This window comes from Symsagittifera roscoffensis, chromosome 4 (genome assembly GCF_963678635.1).
Source record: "Symsagittifera roscoffensis chromosome 4, txSymRosc1.1, whole genome shotgun sequence".
Lineage (NCBI taxonomy): Eukaryota > Metazoa > Xenacoelomorpha > Acoela > Convolutidae > Symsagittifera > Symsagittifera roscoffensis.
In genome coordinates, this window is record NC_087065.1 from 2,660,893 (window position 1) to 2,679,910 (window position 19,018).

General features: G+C 36.6%; 3 protein-coding genes across 3 annotated transcripts in view; all 3 read right to left on the reverse strand.

Annotated features, from left to right (window-relative positions):
* Nucleotides 1-19,018, reverse strand: part of LOC134843608 (TBC1 domain family member 30-like) — a 551,730-nt gene that overhangs the window by 57,814 nt on the left and 474,898 nt on the right. The window lies entirely within an intron of this gene.
* Nucleotides 1,819-16,390, reverse strand: LOC134844339 (kinesin-like protein KIF23). The gene is made up of 3 exons (XM_063860976.1): nucleotides 14,114-16,390; nucleotides 11,133-11,393; nucleotides 1,819-2,492 (listed from the first exon to the last, which is right to left on the reverse strand). Exons 1-3 carry the CDS (start codon nucleotides 16,361-16,363, stop codon nucleotides 2,193-2,195), a joined length of 2,811 nt encoding a protein of 936 aa, XP_063717046.1. The 5' UTR covers nucleotides 16,364-16,390; the 3' UTR covers nucleotides 1,819-2,192.
* LOC134844034 (equilibrative nucleoside transporter 4-like) lies at nucleotides 16,570-18,548 on the reverse strand. Its single transcript, XM_063860488.1, has one exon. The coding sequence runs from the start codon at nucleotides 18,260-18,262 to the stop codon at nucleotides 16,730-16,732; it is 1,533 nt and encodes a 510-aa protein (XP_063716558.1). The 5' UTR covers nucleotides 18,263-18,548; the 3' UTR covers nucleotides 16,570-16,729.

Genomic DNA, 19,018 nt, shown 5'->3' on the forward strand with positions numbered 1-19,018 from the left:
TACCTTTTAGCTATATGGGAAGGAATCTGGAAGCTGCTACGTTCACTAATAAGCAATTTACCAATTTCTTACTCTGTTACCTATTGTCTTAAGAAAAGTTGGTTACGGGAAAAGTCTGGTTTCCGATTACATGACACTTGCTCTCGCTTTATGAATACCTTTTAACAATACACGTCCAATTCACAAAAAATACTGAAGCATTTGACTCGAAAATTATAGAAAATTTTGAGTCAAGTGCTTTGACTCGAAAATTAGGCTCAAAATGATAAGAAAAGTCAATTCACACAAGGAAACAAAAACATTTTTTTTGAAACATTCAATTTTCGAAGAAAAAAAACATTATGACAAAGCCTTTTGATTTTCAAAAATAATTATAAAATGGCTTTCTTCATAAACCCAGCCTAATTAGAGAAAACTGTGCGAGTTTTATATTCCTCTGACAAGTAAAACAATTGAATTTCGCTTTCGAAACTGATGTCATTCACGTTTCTTGGGACAATTTAACTTTCGTAAATGGAGAGCGTAATTTGCCTTGATTGAAATTGAATTGATCAAAAGAAACCAGAAGCCGAAACACGAAAAAATATAATTGAGCCTGATTAGATTTTCTCGAAATATTAAAAACAGCACGACTTCATAAGTGTTTTCAATTCGCTTATTGCCACTTAACAAGACAGCTCGAATCAGGGTGAAGTCTTGAATGCTCCGACGCTTCTATGCCTTTAAACACTTCTATGGAGTTTCAGCAAAGTTTGATTTTTTTGATTTTCACACGATCTATTTCACACAAAAAAAAAGCTTAGATCAGAAGAAAAATTCATGTGGCAACTTAACCGACGACAGAAAATAAACAGGCACTCGATATTTCGAAAACACAAATTTTTTCAAGCTGAACATTTTTAACACTAAAAAGTTCACTACCTGCTCTGAATCAAACCCAGCATAAGCGTTACCTCTACACTAGGCGAGCATAACAAGCAGCAATAATTAATAAGCTAATCAAATTCTGCGAACAAGGTTTGATGAAAGCAAGTTTGATCTTGAAGACATTGATTAGCAGATATCAGTTCCACAGAAAAAAAACTATGCTCAAAAAACTGCTTTCGATTTTTTTTTCAGAATTACGAAAAGTACCCAAAAATGGTAGACAAACTGCAAAAAAGCAGACCTAAGAAAAATTTATTTTGCTAAAGAATAATTTAAATAGTTCCAGAAAAATTTAAAATGATGCCAACAATTTTTATAATTTTCTTGAACAAATTTTATTGAATTTTTATTTTTTTTAAATGTACATCACTGATTAGCATGTATCTCCCAGTACAAGAGTCAGGGCAGCGTTTGACAGCGCCTGATGAGACCGGGTCTTTATATTTTTTTGCTATCCCAAATGAGAAAATGATTTTTTACATGCTTATGGCGGCCTATTTGTCAGAGGTTAAAATAATTAGCGTCCCTTGCTAAATTGCCCGATTCTCTTGTTTTTGGGACAGTTGTTACAGCGCCCTTAGATTAAAATAGTTTCGATTATGGAGACCTATTGTAATGACGGTTTCTTGGAGTGAGGAGAAATAAACAACGAGCACGACTGTTTTTCATGAGTTACGTTACGTCATAAGACTGATGGCGTTGGAACCTTTCGTGGCGATTTGCTCATACGATCTTTCGAGAATGCTGCGTAGTTCTTAATTTCACTTAAGTCAATTGAGTTTTTGCGACAGGTTAGATGCTCATTTATTGAAAAAAAAATTGTTAAAACAATTTTAAATTAACTAACACATAAAATGAAAATCACAACTCAAAACATATCGTAAAACGCAATTGAAAACACAATTAAAACGCAAAAACAAATACAGGGCAAGAAACTTTGTAATTAATTGAATATAATTTTATCAAAATCATATTTAAAGCCTTTTTGAATCTTGACGCAACCTTTTGGAGTAATTATTCTAGCATCATCTAATATTCAGAAAGGTATTGATTCTATTCACTTCACGGAAAATATTAACGTGAAACTTTCGGCTAATTCACTAAAATTTCTGGATCTCTCTGACTACATGGCCATATTGAAGACTGGGGTTATTCGTTTCTAGGTACAATCTTAGCCGTTGAGCAGTTCTTAAATTGGGGAAAACTCAGGGAGTGTGATGATAATTAAAGAGATACAAACTTTCAAATGAAAACTAAAATTCATTTCAGCTCCAAGCTTGGTTTTGAGTGGAATGTTTGCTCTTTTTAATTCCCACTGGGTCTGCTAGGCTAGAATGGTAAGATGTGGCGCCAGACGGGCTTCCGGATACGGCTGTGACGTGTCCTGAAAAAAGTCCGTTCGATTTGAGTTCTGCCATTCTCTGCTCTATTGTTGGACTGTCTCGCATGCAGCTCTGATTCAATTTGGCTGCTGCTTTCATGCCTGAAGATGGTTGTTGGTTCTCAATGTCAAGTTCGTTATCATCGTCTGGAATTTCAGTCACTATAACTGAACGGGATGTCGCCTAACATGAAATGCAAGATCCTCAGAAAATTACCAAGAATAAGAAATAATTAAGAGCGATTTTTCTCTGAAACATATTCCCGGCCGCTTATCATAGTCAGCAAACAGGGATATTTGATTTGTTATTAATTTCTCGGAAATCATTTCAAATGAGTTTTTATCAAATGTTGGCTTGTTTCATCTGTTTTATCAAATGTTTTATCTGCTCACTACGATTTTGGGGAAAAAGCTTAAGGACGCCCCATGTTCAACAGAAAACGAGAGAAAAGTAAAGAGATAAGAAGAGTACGTTTCGAAGCGCAGTTTTCCAGAAGATGATGTTACCCAACCCCATTCATCGTTGGACTGAAAGAGATGAAAAGCGCATTAGAAGTACTCTCCACAACTTATTAATCCTGACCCCCCGCAACACAAATCAACTTCTTCATAGACCATACCTTCCTAGATTATTGACCCGTCCAATTTTTGGAGGTCTGAATGGACCCCACCGGAATTTTTATCCCATAAACTATGCCATTTTTGAGAAGCCTTTTTGGAAAACTATGCCATTGTTGAGAGCTCCAAATCATAAACACATTTTTCGACGCAAAAAAAAATGGTCTCCTGGACTGCCGTTTTAAAAGAGTAATGAACGCAAGTGAACAGAAAGAAAACACTGGCTTTGTTGGAAAAATCGCATTTTTCGAATTTCAAGAAAAAATATATGCCCTCTAAGCTTTATGAATTTCTAGAACAATTTATGATTGCCGCTGTTGATAACATTAACCCAATTTGAGAAAACTGGATCAATAGGTAAAGTTTTTATTCCACTGGAAATCTTAAAATTAAATTACACTTTCGAAACTAGAAATCGTTCACGAATTTTCGCGCCATTTCAACGTTCGTAATTGGAGAGTGATGTTTACGTTACTTTCAGCAGATGAATTTCATTTGAACTCAAAAAGTGCATATACAGTGCTGATTTAAATTAACCGTACAAATTAAACAAAACTCGAATTTTCAAACGCATTTTTCTCTAATTGGGTTAAGATTAGACAAAAATGAAGAGAACAAAATTTGCTTAGAATTTCACCAGAATTAATTTGGTGCAATTTTTTTCTAAATTTCTGAACCAAAATTCTACCCAAAAAATGGGTCATTTTGGCTTTTTTCATTTAATCAAAAATTAGGCTGAAACTACTTTGTTAATTGATGAGAAATATATATCACAAGAAGCCTCTTACACAGAACAACAAAGTTCTAGAAATGTTGAACCTCCAAAAACCAGTATATAAAACCTAAAATCATTGCTTAAAAACAAATTTCAAACAATTTACTCCGATTTTTGGAGACTCAACCTTTCTAGAACTTTGTTGTGCTGTATAAGAGGCTTCTTGTGATATATATTTCTCATCAATTAACAAAGTAGTTTCAGCCTAATTTTTGATTAATTGAAAAAGCCAAAATGACCCACTTTTGGGGTAAAACTTTGGGTGACAATTTTGGAAAAAAAATTGCACCATGTTTATTCTGGTGAAATTCTAAGAAACTTTTGTTCACTCCCTTTTTTGTGTAATCATAACACAATTTGAAGAAAAAAAAAACGCGTTTGTAATTTCAAAATTTATTCGTTTTGTCGGTTAATTTAAATCAGCAATTTATACCTAAAATCATTCATAAATGCATCAATATGTATGAATCCACACCTGTAGTCCTAAGAGCATTTTAAGTCTTTTTCCTGAAAAAAAAATCACCAAGACCATATAAGTGTCTTCGCCACGTGCAGGGGCGGATTTAGGGGCGGGGGGCGGACGCGTCCTTCCTCAGGGATTCGACCCTCTGCCGACACAAAGGGTCCCCCCTTTGGTACTTTTTAAGAAATCCATTTTTTGCCGACCGATCTTAAAATTTTTCTAAAGGCGCCTGGGGCGCCAATATATACCAACTTTGAGGGGGAGCGCGCGCCAAAAAAACGCGATTTTTTTGTCAACATTTTTCAAAAAGTGCCTAAAAACGGCTTTTTTGACCTGTTTTTTCAAAAATTTGCCCGCGGCGCAGAAAATTTGGCAAAAACAGGGACCTTTTAGTGGTTTAGAAGAGCTTTGAAAATCAATTTGGTCGACCATAAAAATAAAAAAAAGGTCGTCAAAATTTTCGAAATTTTTTTGAAAATCCGCCCCCCTCCCCTCGAAAAAATCCTATATCCGCCCCTGGCCACGTGCATTACTTTAAATAACTGATATAGTATGCCAACTTTAAGTTCAAAAACATTTTTGACACAATTTTACCATTATATTATTCAGAATTGATCCAAAATGTCCAAGACCATATAAGTGTCTTCGCCACAAATTGTCCAGATATTGGCCAGCTAAATATCACAAGGTCTAATCTAAATTAACTTCGGACAATTTTGTCTGGGACACAAATGTCTATGCAACATCAAAACCATAGCCATGTATGAACATTTTTTTTCTGTAAAGGAAATTTTTGACATTGCATTAATTAAATGAGAGCTGTATGCACAACAAAACCAGCCATATGCAAAGTCTGTAAAAAACCAAATAAACCATTTGATATTTTACACCAAAAAACCCAAATCAATTTGCAATAGAAAACAAATGACCCAATCATTTTTTCGTTTCCCCAACAATACTATAAATTCAGCTCTATTACACCGACCTTCAAAAGAACAGAGCCAGCCTACTGAGAGTTGGATGCATCTGATAAAAGGTTAAAGAAATCAAAAAACCTTCAGGGAGCCTTTCAATTTCAGAAAGCCCTTATGATTGGCACTGTTTTGAAGTAACTATTAGAGGAGGTTCATTTGGATGTATAACATACATAGTCTGTTGCAAAGTATAACATCCAACATGGACGCAGAGAAGAAAGCTCATTAGCTCATCGAGTCTTCGCCCAAGTGACAGTGCAACATAAAGAGAAAAGTGAATAATTTAGAAACCAGTGGGGGGGATGGAATCGGTTTAGTTGATTAATTTAGAGAGATCACTGTTGTCCCGAAATATTACACTTGCACCATTATGTCATAACTTTCAATCCTAAGTTTGCAAATCGTTAGGTGTAAGTTTAAAACCTTGCCAAATTAAAAACTTTTAAAGGTTGTTCTTAAAAGTTACTCGTTTTTGTATGACTATGTTTAATGGTATCTCTAGAAGTATCTTGACTCTTTATATGGGGTATTTTAGATGTGAATTGATAAATTTATGTTCAAAAACCAATAAGGCGAAGAGTTTGTTCGCTTGTAGAGCCTTTTTCAAAACAAATCATGCAAAAAATTTCATTAATTGACGAAATGCTGTTATTCAAAATGTGACATATGTTTGGGAGTCGTACTTTCGTTTAAAGAATACTGGCTCCATTTTTCCACCATAATAACTTTAAAAATTGAAATTTACTTAAGTTGGCTTCCATTTGCTGAATGAATTAAAAATTGACCTTATCAATCAAAACACAAAATGCCAAAAATGACAAGAAATGTTAAAACTATTTGTAAAAAAACCAACAAACCATTGAACAAAATTTTCTTGATAATTTGTACTTCCCTGATAATCTTGAGTTTGTGTATACATTCCAGTAGCTATTTGATACAACAGAAACGATCCTGAAGTAGTTATTTGGGCGAAAAGTACATCAACGCATACTTAGTTGAAGCAAAAATATGTAACCCAGGTGCGGATTTAAGGGCGGGGGGGGGGATAGTGAGATATCTATCTTCATCGCCCAAATGTTCCCTCACGTTTGGGTATTATTTGACCCAAAATATTTTCTAAAGGGAGTTTATGGTTATTATGATGGGAATCGCGCGCCAAAAAAAAACGGTTTTAGTTGAAACCTTCACAAAAATTACCCAAACGGCATTTTTACCTGCTTGTTCAAAAACTAACCTGCAGCACGGAGCAGAACTTTTTATAAAACAAATTGTGTATTATTGCCTTTTTTGAGAACTTGGAAAATAAATGTTTAAAACTCCAACGCCCATCCCCCCCCCCCTCTTCGAAAAAATCTTAAATTAGTCCATGATTCAACCGAATCTTAAAAAATCTGCTATCTTGTCTCCGCGATAGATGTGTCCGACATTGGTAGGAAGAACGGAGAAGACGGAATAGTTTTGCTCGAGGTGGGTATATGCAGATAAGAGATAGTACTGCCCTGAGCTCAAAATTTTAATCATATTTCAGCTGTAGCCATTTTTGGGCTTGTTCATTTGAAAATGCTAACTTATCGAAAAATGCTAAATGCTGTGTTCAAGGCCGAGTGTCTTATCAAACCGTCCTAATCGGGCTGATAACCATTCCCAAATCGATCAGGGCAAACTTTTTGGCTCGTATTTTTTCAGAATTTGCAGATGAAACTACTTTAGACGCGTTATGAACTCCACCATTATACGAGCAGTCTTGATTGTATACTAAGTGAGTCTAGAACAGTGCTTATCTTACTATAAAATAGCCCTCTATCTATCTATTTTCAGTGAAGATTCCTCCATAGCAACCTAAGGAAAAATATCATCAAAACAAATTAAGTTTATTTGAAGCTTAAGTAATTAATGTTATCATAACATTTCACACAGAGGCGAAGCTGAGCTTCGCACCACTTGCGATACAAAAACATAGCCAATCGAAGATCAGAAAAGAGAAATGAACGCAAGTAAACATGAAAAAAAGGAAACATGAAAAAAAAACTTTCGAATTTCAAAAAAAAATGCCCTTTGAGCTATTTGAATTTCTGGAACAACTTATGATTGGCGCTTTTTCGATAACATGAACCCAATTTGAGAAAACTGTCGCGCCCTTTCCATGTTCGTATTTGGAGAGTGCTATTTATGTCATTTTCAGCAGATGAATTTCAATTGAACTCAAACAGTGCATATATACCTAAGTGCATCAATATTTTAAGACTTTTCCTGAAAAAAAAAATCAGCAAGACCTATAGAGTTTTCACTACGTTCATTACTCAAAAATTCAAAAAGACTAAATCTATCAAATTGAATAGAGCTAGTTTTGAAACCAAAAAGAAGAAAGGAAATAGAGTGTAAATCTCACATCGAACGAAAAATTACCAAGCGGTAACAAAACCAAAAACACCTTAGCATAAACCCTTTCAGCTGAAAAAAAAGTCAAGACTTATAAAAATTCATTAAATCCCCTCAATCACAAAACACACACACACACACACACACAAAACTTTTTCGCTCCTCGAACGACGCAATATAATGACACTAAGCCGATATTATAACAGCCGAAACCTATCAAGCCGGAAAAGAAAAAACAAGAAATTTTAACAAATCGAGTTGGTTAAATTACAACCGACATAAGAAAATCGAATAAAGCAGATATTTAAAATCCCAACAGGCACAAAATATATCTGTAGCGGTAAATTGGTTGCTAAGAGGCTTCAAGGAAATGAGTCTAGATAAGAATTCCGATGAACAAAGTTGTTTACAGGAAAAAAAGTCTATTACCCGATTGCAATAACCTTGTTTACCGCAAGGATAATTAAGTAAATGAGTAATATACAAAATAAATTTGCATGACTTACACTTGCATCATGTTATTTCTACTTTATTCGGACATATCAGCTCACCTCATCATTTTGATTCAATGATTTCTGAATTTTTGAAAAACCAAATCGGAGTAAAACTCAGAAAGCTGCAATAGGCATGCCCAGTTCAGTTTAAATCAGAGTACTGTGCAATTATTTTTATAAGTCTGAGTGCCATTGATGACTGGTTTGCGGCTCAACTTTAAATTGCTGAAGGATTGCACTCCACTCTACAAAGAAAAAACGTGAGAACATAAGAGAAAACAAAATCAAATTTTCTTTACTTTGTCAGCTGCGTTACTTCACATTTTAATTTGACAAACAAAAACTAAATCTCGCAAAGATTTGTCTGTATGAAAATTGACTTTTCAAAACTATGAGCAAATTCTTAACACAGAAACATAGCGAGCAGAAAGTTGAAAATAGACAATGAGCTGAAAAAATCTGAGGAACGAATGGCCTTCAACTAGCCTGAAAAATAGGACAAAAACCACTACATTTTTATACGTTTTCTCAATGCCGAAAAAAATGGTCTATAAAAAATTTCGAAACTTAATTTTTACGCTTCCCGTGCCCTAACGCATAACTTTTCGAATACTATTTTATCCTTCAAACGACAAACTATGACGCAGCAAAACAAATATAACATCACCCCACAACCATTTATATCTTAGAAACGTCAAAAACAAAAAACAGAAAAAATATTGAAAAAAATTAAGAGTTGAGAAAATAGAGTCGGTTTACAAACAAAAACATCCCTTCGAATTACGACTTAAAAGCAGACAAGGTCAAAGACATTCAATCAGAACAGATTTCCCAACTGCTGCCACGAGTGTTTCAAGTGATTTTGTTTAATTAGTTGTCCACTTGATAAGTATAATTCGATTTGATATCGCTTATTAATCGCAAGCGTAAATTAGAAAAAAAAATCTTTCTTTTACATTGAATTTTGGGTAAAGGAACATTGAATTTTGGGTAAAAAACTGCAAAAATGAAATTAAACATAACTAATATAACTTAAAAAATGCTGTAGTATTTAATTGTAAGTTCTCTCTCATTGGGTCATTCTTAAATTTCTTGTCAACTTGTCCGACACAGGCAAAACAAATCCAACCAAAACTGAGACGTTTTTGATTTTGTGGACACCAAATCACGGCTGAAAGGTCTTGAATATGAGACCACACTTGAAACTCAAGAAAAGGCATCCAAAAAAAATAAACTACTCAAACAAAAATCGGAACAAAAATCGCCATGAAAGCTCTTGGTCAGTTAACAATAATTCATATTTGACATTTTGATAGGAGGAAATTTGTATTCAGATGTGTTTCAATTTTTTCTTTTTCTTTTCCACGCAAAACCAGTTCCAAAAAAATCATCGTGTAGGTTCGATTGATATATCATATTAAAGCTCTTTCAGTCGTGATTCAAAATACATTACAAAAATTTCGAGAAAAAGTCCGCTCGTTATATGAAACAATTTAACTTTTAGGACGAAAACTGAGTTTACTACTTTTGCAGATAAATGTTAAATGTTGAAATTTTTGTTCTTTTTCTGTTGATTATCCGTCTTTTGCGTTGTTAGCATCATGCCTAGTTGAGTAAACTTCTACGCAATTGTATAGTTTTTAAACACACCACGCACTAAGAGCGACACTAAACTGAAAGAAAAAAATTACGTTTTTTTCATGAATTTGGTTGTTGTTCTTGTAGCTACATCGATATCTGCTCCAACTTCTGATTGAATTGGAGAGATCGATTATGTTTGAGAGACAGAGGTTAGGAATTTTAGTTGTTTATCGTCCTGTCAAATCTATCACTGCAGTTCCACCGGGTCGATAGCGGCAAAACCGACTTAAAAGGGGAACCACCTGTTCCAGTGATAGCGTCTTAGTGCTGGTGTCGACATCCTCTCTTTCTCTCTCTTTCTCTCTGTATAGCACGCTAAAGAGGGAGGTTTGATATGGTGAAAATATGATCGTTCTAAAGGCCAGGTTTTTCGTCGTGCGGAGAACTGCGTGAAACTCCATGCCCGGTTTAAGCGGGCAGTTTGTAGTTAGCGGGAAGAACCGAGAAAAACTTCCGTTACATGAGGTTATATGTTAGGCTGCAGGTGTTCGGCAGCTTCTACGGGAGATAGGGTTTACCCGGCACTTAGAGAGATCTTCTGTGGTGTGGTTCTATGTAACAGCTTGGACAGAAGTCGGGTGACATTGTTGTTCAGTCTGTCATGATAACTATTTAAAAGATTCGTGTACCCAGATCTAAGTTGTGAGAGTGTACATCTGGTTTTTCAGTCAAGTTTACTTTCGTTTGCTGGTTGATTCATGAATAAAGTCAGCACATTCTGTTATACTTGTCTTATTGGTAAATCTTAAATTAAGATCAACTTTATGTCAATCACGTTTTTTCGCATTATTTGCTCTTTTCACTATCACCAATTTCAGCAGACAATGGAATAAATACAATCAAAATTCAAACAATGCATTTATAAGTTTTTGGATAAACGGAGGTGACTTTTTGCAGCTTTTGAAGCCAAAAATACAAGCCTGAAAAATTAAAAACTCTGGTTTCACGGAAAAATATCTAGTTCCCGATTATAAGACCCTTGCTATCGTAAAAGTAAAAAATTTTCTCGGAGACGACGTTCCGAGAAATTTCATGCAGTTAGAACCATGATTGAAAATTCTTACATATAATAACTCACTCAATATTATGCCGCTTTTCTATAAGATACCTGGTGATGCTGGGAGAAAAAACACCTGAATCACGTTCCTTCCCCTCAGTGCGAGTTTTTCAAATAGCAGAAAAATTAAATAGATTCCAATGTAGCAAGAAATAAACAAGTTTAAGCAAGTTAATTCAAACTTTAGTGTTTGTTGTCTGGGTTGAATTCTCGAAGCCTATCGTGGATTTTCAACCGTTCTCAACAAAAAAATTTTCGATCACGTAGAATAGTTGATACGAAATTCAACACTAGTTTTCAGCTAATTCTGCCCTCTTAATCAACTGTAAAACAACTGATCACATCGTAGACTTCATGTTAATGTCGGGTGGGGGAGATGGGTATATTGGGGGGACCCAATTGTTCTTCGCATACAACACTGACCTTGCTGGGTGACCTGCAGATTAGAGTCTCCACGTCTTTGAACTCCACCTGTGACCCCCCACCAATGGTCGGAATAATGTCCCCCTTGTACAGCCTAGTCTCCACTTCGCCTTCGGTGTCCACCTCTTGATGCTGTAACATATAATTGCTCTGGTGTCGCATGTCTTTCTGAGTTGGCGCTGCATTCACTACTCGCTTGTGTTTCAAACTAGCCTTGAAAACGGTCCCTGTTTTAACCATGTCAGCGTCCTTGTGCTCGACCTAAACGCAAACACTAATGAATCCTAATAAAAAACTGCGTTTAACTTTTGCAGCTACGAGCATTTTTTGAGCTTAAAACTGGATTGACAGCGCAATCTATTTCACCGAGGCGAAGCGGAGCTTCGCATCACTTGCGATACAACACAATCATAAGCAAGGAAAAAATGAAAAATGTTGAAAAAAAAACTAGGTGAACCAAAAATTTACTTGGTGAACCAAAAAAGCCCAGCTATAGCTGAATATAAGTGATTGATATTTTTTTGAATTAGTTATACTGATGCGGTATGAAATGTGTCCCATCAAAAAGTGAAAATTTTAGATTTGGGAATTTTCTCACAGGCATAAGAATTCTCTTACAAAAAAGGTAGCCACTTCTGCAGGAAAAATTCACGCAACCACTTCTTTCCATTGAACTTTTCTTCTCAGATTTGACAGGGTAGTTTTTAAGAAAATTCAAAAAGTTTTTAAAAAACGGTGAAGTTCAAACACTAGACTTTCCGAAATCCAAAACTTTTTTCTGCTAAAAGCAATTTATGGCCGGTAAAAAAGACAAGACTCCTAAAATTGTGTTTCTAGATTGAACAGTGATAATTGGCACGATAAATTTCGAGTAAATTCCAAAACTTCCAAAAAACGGCCGAAGTTTCAAAACTTTTGCCTGTTTAAAGGTCAAAACATTTTTTCAAAATAACTTGTCCTTTGAAATTACAATGGTAAGCTTCCAACATCCTGTTGTATCGATTAAACCTATAATAACAGATTTGGCATGATAGTGATCGAGAAAAGTCCAAAAAACGGTCAACAAATGAGATAGTTGACATTTCCGAAAATCATAGCTTTGTTTCAAAAAATTTGCGCGTGGCCGCTTATGCAGAAGAGCTTCTCCCAGACTGCAAATTCGATTGAACCCAAAAACCCAGGTTTGGCAGAGAAAATTCAAAAAATTTCGAAAACGGTAAAAACAGTATCCGAGGGCACTAAATTATTGTGTCGAAAAAATTTGGCCTAGTCGCCTGAGCGAAAGAGCTTCCCACAACCAGTTCTTTGGATTGAACCCACTTCTCAGATATGGGAGGGTACTTTTCGGTAATAAAAAATCGTTAAAAAATGCTCAAAAAATGACTTTTCCGACGACGGTAACTTATAGAGTTAAAAAATTTGTGAGTGGTCGCTTATCCAGAAGGAATTCGCCCGAACTGCATTTTCGATTGAACCCAGGTTTGGCAGGGTATTTCTCGAGAACAGTCAAAAAAATTCAAAAACCGGTCAAGAAAACAAAATTTTGATTTTCTGAGTGCCATTATTTTTTGTATGAAAAAATTTTGCGCGTAGTCGCGCTTGCAAACGATCTTTCCACTACCCCTTCTTTAGTTGAATCTACAATATCAGATATGGGAATGTATTTTTCGACAAAATTCATTAAAATTAGAAAAAACGCTCACAAAATCAGCAAATTGACTTTTCCGAGGATGAAAACTTTTTGTGTAAAAAATTTGTGAGTGACCGCTAATGCAAACTACCTGTGATCTCCACTGAATCCACAAACTCAGGTTTGGGAGTTTAGTTTTTTGGAACAGTCAAAACAACTAAAAAACGCTCAAAAAAAAAGAAAAACTTCACAATTCCGAGGGCCATAACTTTAAGTGTAAAAAAAGTTTGGACGTAGCCGCATATGCAGAGGAGCCTTCCAAATCCTCTGTATTCATTGAAACAAAATTCCCAAATTTTTTTAGTCCCAGATATGCAGACACATAAGGATTTTCGTTTTTTGAAAATCGGTGTACGGATTTTTGTGAAAAACTATTTTTTTGCAAAAATGATAAAACTTTCCAAAGCGTCTCAAAAAAAATTTTAAAAAACCAATCCCAAACATTTTCATAATACCTTTTTTATGAAACAGGAACTCTAGGCTAGGCCCTTATTCCAAGCAAGGCATCTGAAATTCATATAAGAAACTGAACAGTTTTGAAAAGCGGAAACAATGCCGCCAATCATTCAGCAGACACCAGTTGGACCGAAGGTGATTCAATTGTAGGTTGATTCAATTGATTTTGTCAAACAAGTTGTTAACCCGAAAAAAATTCTACTAATCGCGACCATAAAAAATACAGACGAGGCAGAGTTTCGCACTATTTGCGATACAACTGAAACGTAGAAAATGAGCCGGAGCTACTAATTCGGAAAACAATCTACATTCAAAATACTATATCTACAAATTCATCCAACTTTCTCGATTGATGTTCAAGTTGAGGAAATCATTCCAAGAAATTCAATTGACAGCATTAAATTACTAGCCAGAAAAAATTATCGAGCGCAACCTAATTTTTGGGTAAACCATCGTTGAACCGACAACAAAATTACCATAAAATAATTAGAGCTATGAAGTTTACAACGTGAAAATCCCCCCACCTTCTGAAACACCAAAAAGGCATAAAACGCAACAAAACTATTCAAAAAGATGCGATGAGAAAGAAATTATACAAACTTAGAGGTCGCAAATTTGCAGTTACATAAGCAATCAAAACAGTCCGTAATTAAACTTCTCCGAGAAAAAATCATTTCATAAAAAAAGCCCTGACCAGCATCGAACCTATTATCTTAGTCTTCCCATGCATGGAAGTTCCCTCCTCACTAAACAGCCCACATTTGTATTTATGCTCGCAAACCTAAAAACTGTCGAAAATTTCATTTTGAAAAAAAAATACACATCAACTTCCTACCCATCTTTGAGCAGACCTCGACCTCCTTTGCTTCATTCGAAAGGGCTTCGAGGAAGACTGAGCACCTCTTCCGTCACTAGTCCCAGTCGAGGCCTTCGAAGCCACCACTGGAGTCTTGCTGGACCCGCCTGACGATGATGGAATCACAACATCTTCTGTTTCAATTTCATCGTCTTTATCGCATACAGATATAGGCCTTCGTCTCGCACTCATAGGCGCACTACCAGTTCCCTTATTTGTACCTCCAGGGGTCTTAGGTTCGATGCTGACCGGCTCCGGAACTGTAAACATATCTCGCAAACCCTCGACAGCAAAAATCTCTCCATTCGTGTTTATTTGCTGCTGAATATTTTTCCACTTGGCATTTTCCATTTCCCATTTTATCCGCCATGATGAGTTACAGTCTTTCAGTTGTTTAGCCAAATCGTTTTGATACATTTCTCGCTCAAACTTGAGCTTGTTTTTCAGCTCACGAATAATCCTAGCACTACTCGATGCTTCTTTATCTGCTGAACTTTCCTTTTCTGACAATTCTTGCTTCATATCGCGCAACTCGGCTTCTGAGCGCATCAGTTTTTTCTCGAAACTTCTGATTCGATTTTCCAAGTTAGCAACTTGCTTCGACTTAGCAGCCAATTTCTCTTCATATTCTCGTACAGCATTCTCCTTTTGTTCACTCTCTTGGATCCCTTGATTCAGTAAGTCCAGACACTCACTGTAACCAGCCTCATAGTAGCTCCAATACTCTGTCTTTAGAGCATCAACCTCAGTTAGATGTTCGGTTAGTATCGAGAAAAACTTGTCGTGGTCCTTCGGGTCGGGCAAATCGTCAAATGGGAAGTTAGGAAAAGATCGAGTGCAACGTCTTTTGGCGTCCGAACTACCAGTTCCTGACAACTTCATCATCGAACTCTCGAATATCTTGTTTGCTCGTTTCTTTAATTTTTCGCGTTTATTATCATCAACGCACGGAATCTCCACTTCACGACAAGACTCGGCGAAGTTCAAAACATGAAGATTTTCGTCGTATTCGTTCACATGTGGATTCACACAGCAAATCATTCTTACTAAACCATTACCCTCGAAGTAACTTCGGAACAAATGAGTCAGTTTACTGTCCCTGTAAGGCACGATTCGCGTGCACGTTTTATCCTTTTGATTCTCTCTCAGTGCATCGATACAGTTCTTCAAAACCATCAAACTCGAGTTTATATTCTTTGCCTCAATCAATCTGTTGCCAGTTGCTTTTGTTCTAACTAACCGTTCGCTTCCAGCTAGATCTACAAGACATAATTGGCTGACTAAAAGACAATTGCGATCGTTGATTGGTTCGTTGTCTTTCTCAACCGGCGCTTGGACAACTCGTATCTTGAAAATCGAGTGGCTTCTGCTCGACTCTCGATTCAAAGCAGTATCTGCGAATCTTCGCCTATGTTGACCTTTGTTCAGCCAGTAGAAAGCTTCGTCTACATTTTCAACTTCAACCTCATTTGCCCCTTGCACAAACATCACTCTATTAGAATCTTCCCGAATCGTTTTTGATTTCCTCTCGCCTGTGATTGTATTCTCAAAGCCGTCGTCGAGTAAATCAAAAACATAGTTGTTGTAAATCTCGAGGTAGCTCACAAAAATGGCGTATACATTTTCATCATCGACCTCCGGGATCTTTCGCACGTCGCTCACTCGATGTCGGAACTCCTGCTTCGCCTTGGACCCCGAGGACCCTTTAGTCGCACTCGGGTCTCCCTTCAGACCTCTCTCCAAATTACGATGTCTCTCAATAATCGCGTCTGCTTCACTTTGAACATCAAATCCATTCAACTTATCAGGTTTGAAGACTCCTTTGTGAGCCAAATAGTTCCCCACACTGTTAAATAGAACATCGATAGACCTTGGCAAGATCCCAATGTCGCTTGGTTTGCCGTTCATAGTGTACGTTTTTCCGGAACTAGTGACTCCGTAGGTCATAAGCAGAGAGCTTTTCCCTCTAAGAAGAGAGGTTATGAGGTTGTACGCTATATCGTCGAAAATTTCTCTCTGAGTCACATCTTGGTCGAAGACAAACGAGAAATTAAATGTCGATTCCTTGATAGCATTGTTTCCCTTCGCTTGCGCACGTTGCTCTGGTTCCCGCAGCAACACTTGCTGTTCATTTTGTACTGTTATGCAGCTTTCTTCGTCGTCATCAATTGGTCTAACGCGACAGTAAACACCAACGGCATCTGTAGCTCCAAGTTTTGCATGCTTCATTTTGTTTCCGGGTGGAAATGAAAACAATGATCTGAAATAAAACTTAACATAGTAGTCATTTATTTTCAATCAATTCCTCAGTATAAATTCATTGACTTTAACTCACATTCAAAATTTTTATCCATTTGAAATTTTATGAATGAAAACTATTTGAAATTTCAATTCATCAAAATTTTGAATATAAATAAAATATTTGTTTTACAATTTGGAAAGGATAGAAAGTAATATCTATAAGTCTATTTACAAGCTTTACAAAAACTCGTCTACGCAGCCATTTACATTCTAATATTATGCAATTATCTATTCGCAAAAATCTAAAACAAATCTACAAGCTCAATTTCTCAGTCATGCAAACTCAACTACTAACTAAATTTTGGGTATGAAATATTTCAGGATGAATGCCCCCGATGCTCCTAGAACAAGTCCGACGAAGTATGAAAACGTCATAATATTTCCCACAATCTCTCGGTCAGATGCCGTGGACACAGTTTGCGGAGCCATAATCATGGGTGCTGAGCCGTAATAGCCATTAGTGAACCCTAGTATTACTGTCAATGCCAGCGGTAGTTTTACGTTATTGAAAAACGGATCCTCTTGCGGGTAAACACATAGTAAGAAAAGCGGTACAATTAGAAACCTCACTAAGCTGCCGTGTAAAATTAACCTTGGATTCGCACGTCGTGGGTCGATGCAACCTGAAAGGATTTTTCCAAGCAAGTCGAAGCAATTGAAACACGTGACCATGCTAACTGGAATCCAAGAAACATCAACCCCTTCGTGTTGCAGATATTCCAGGTCGTCTCCTGTTGCCTTCACTTCCGTTTCGAATCCAGGGAAAAGTAACAGCGTGCATAAATAGGCACTACTTATCGCACACATATGCACCCAAAGCTCTTTGTAGCGAATTATGTCCATTCTCTTTTGAAACCCCTTTTTAAAATTTGGGCAAAAATTTCCTCGCGATTTAACCTCCTCCTCTATCAATTGCTCCACGTCATTCGAAAGAGCCCCGAATCCCATGGAAGCACTGGGCACTGTTCCTTCAATTACTCGTCGAACAACTTGCGATTCGGTCTTCGAATCCGAACTGTCATTGGAATTAAGTTCTGCCTCGTGCCTCGAATTGACTGTATCGTTACTATCAGTTCTTCCTTTTCTACTCGAGTGGTACCTGCACGAAACATCTCCAGTATAGAAACGACTGAAACTTGTACGTTTGACGTACTGGTGCAAAAACGAGCAGAAAATCAAAAGAAGGCATGACAGCACAAAAAATATCAACGTGTTCATCTCAAGATCAGGTCCGTAAAATTTCGTCACGATTCTGTTTAAGCTTACTAAGACTCCCGACAGACTTTCGCCAACCATTACTGCCTGAACATATCGCGGCGGCAACATTCCACTGTAACCATAGAAGCTGCTTTGCTGGATCGAACAGCCAATTCCTGACACTGCGCACGCAATGACCAAGCTAGCCAGCGAAACCGCTTTATTAGAGAAAGCATTCCACCATAGATGCACTACTGATACATAAATCAGAGGTCCAAGTGACAGAACATATCCGATTACAATCCTCGTGTGCGTCGAAATTACCTTGACGAGTAAATTAGTCAGTAAAACTGAGAAAAACGAGACTATAATATACACAAATGAGATCAGAAACTCAACCGGATAGTCTGGAAACTCTCCGTGCCAGTAGTCCACACATGTAACAAAGCTGTTATATGGCATCAAGTATCCAGATCCAACTACCACAAGGCATATGTACACAACATTGAAGCGATCTGCAGGCTGCACCAACTCAAGACTAAGCGTTCCACTGTCAATTTCATCTTGAGCATTGTCCTCGCCTACCTCTGGATCTTCAACCGCAGCTTGCTGGTGCTCTTCTTCTGCCATCAAAGAGAGCTCTTTTATACCATATTTCAACAGCTAGTCCTTTTTCAATTCATTCCATAGATGCAAAATTTAAGATCTCTGAAACGATCAACAAAGCCCTTTTTTCTTTATCTTTCGAAATAATCAGAAGTCAAAAGTATCGTAGTAACCGAGGTTACAGTCAGGAGTCCCTTCAACATAAAATCCGAAACCTATTCATCGGAAACAAGAAGCCCTGGCGTTTGGAAAAATTCAACCATGACTAAATTATACTTTAAAGATGATTTTATGCTTTCAAGATGATTGCATTCAATCTGTCAAAAAAAAATCAAACATCTTTGTTCGCGGACCAAATCGACCATATATTGCAACCACCTATATTGCGACTACTTAAGTATGAAGACTAGCGCAGGACTCGCACCTAGGGTGCTTCAACGAAATCGTTGAACGCAAGAGCTTCCGAAAACTCTTATGGTTTTCCGAACTATGTCCATCGCCATGTTTATAAATTTGATGTAAAATGATTTTAAGACAATTTAACATCGTAGAAGACTATTAAATGGTTCTAAGAAAAAAATCTATCCACCAATCAAATTTAAGAATTATTCCGTAAGAATTCCGTAATATTTACTTTTGCTTAAATTTCTAAGATTTTTTATCTTACTTAGTGTTTTCTTAAACTAACTTGTCGGTTTTTCAAATTTTTTCGATTGACATTTTGTATATTCTAAGCCAAAACTATTTTTGGACTTAAATATATATAAAAAAAATGTAACA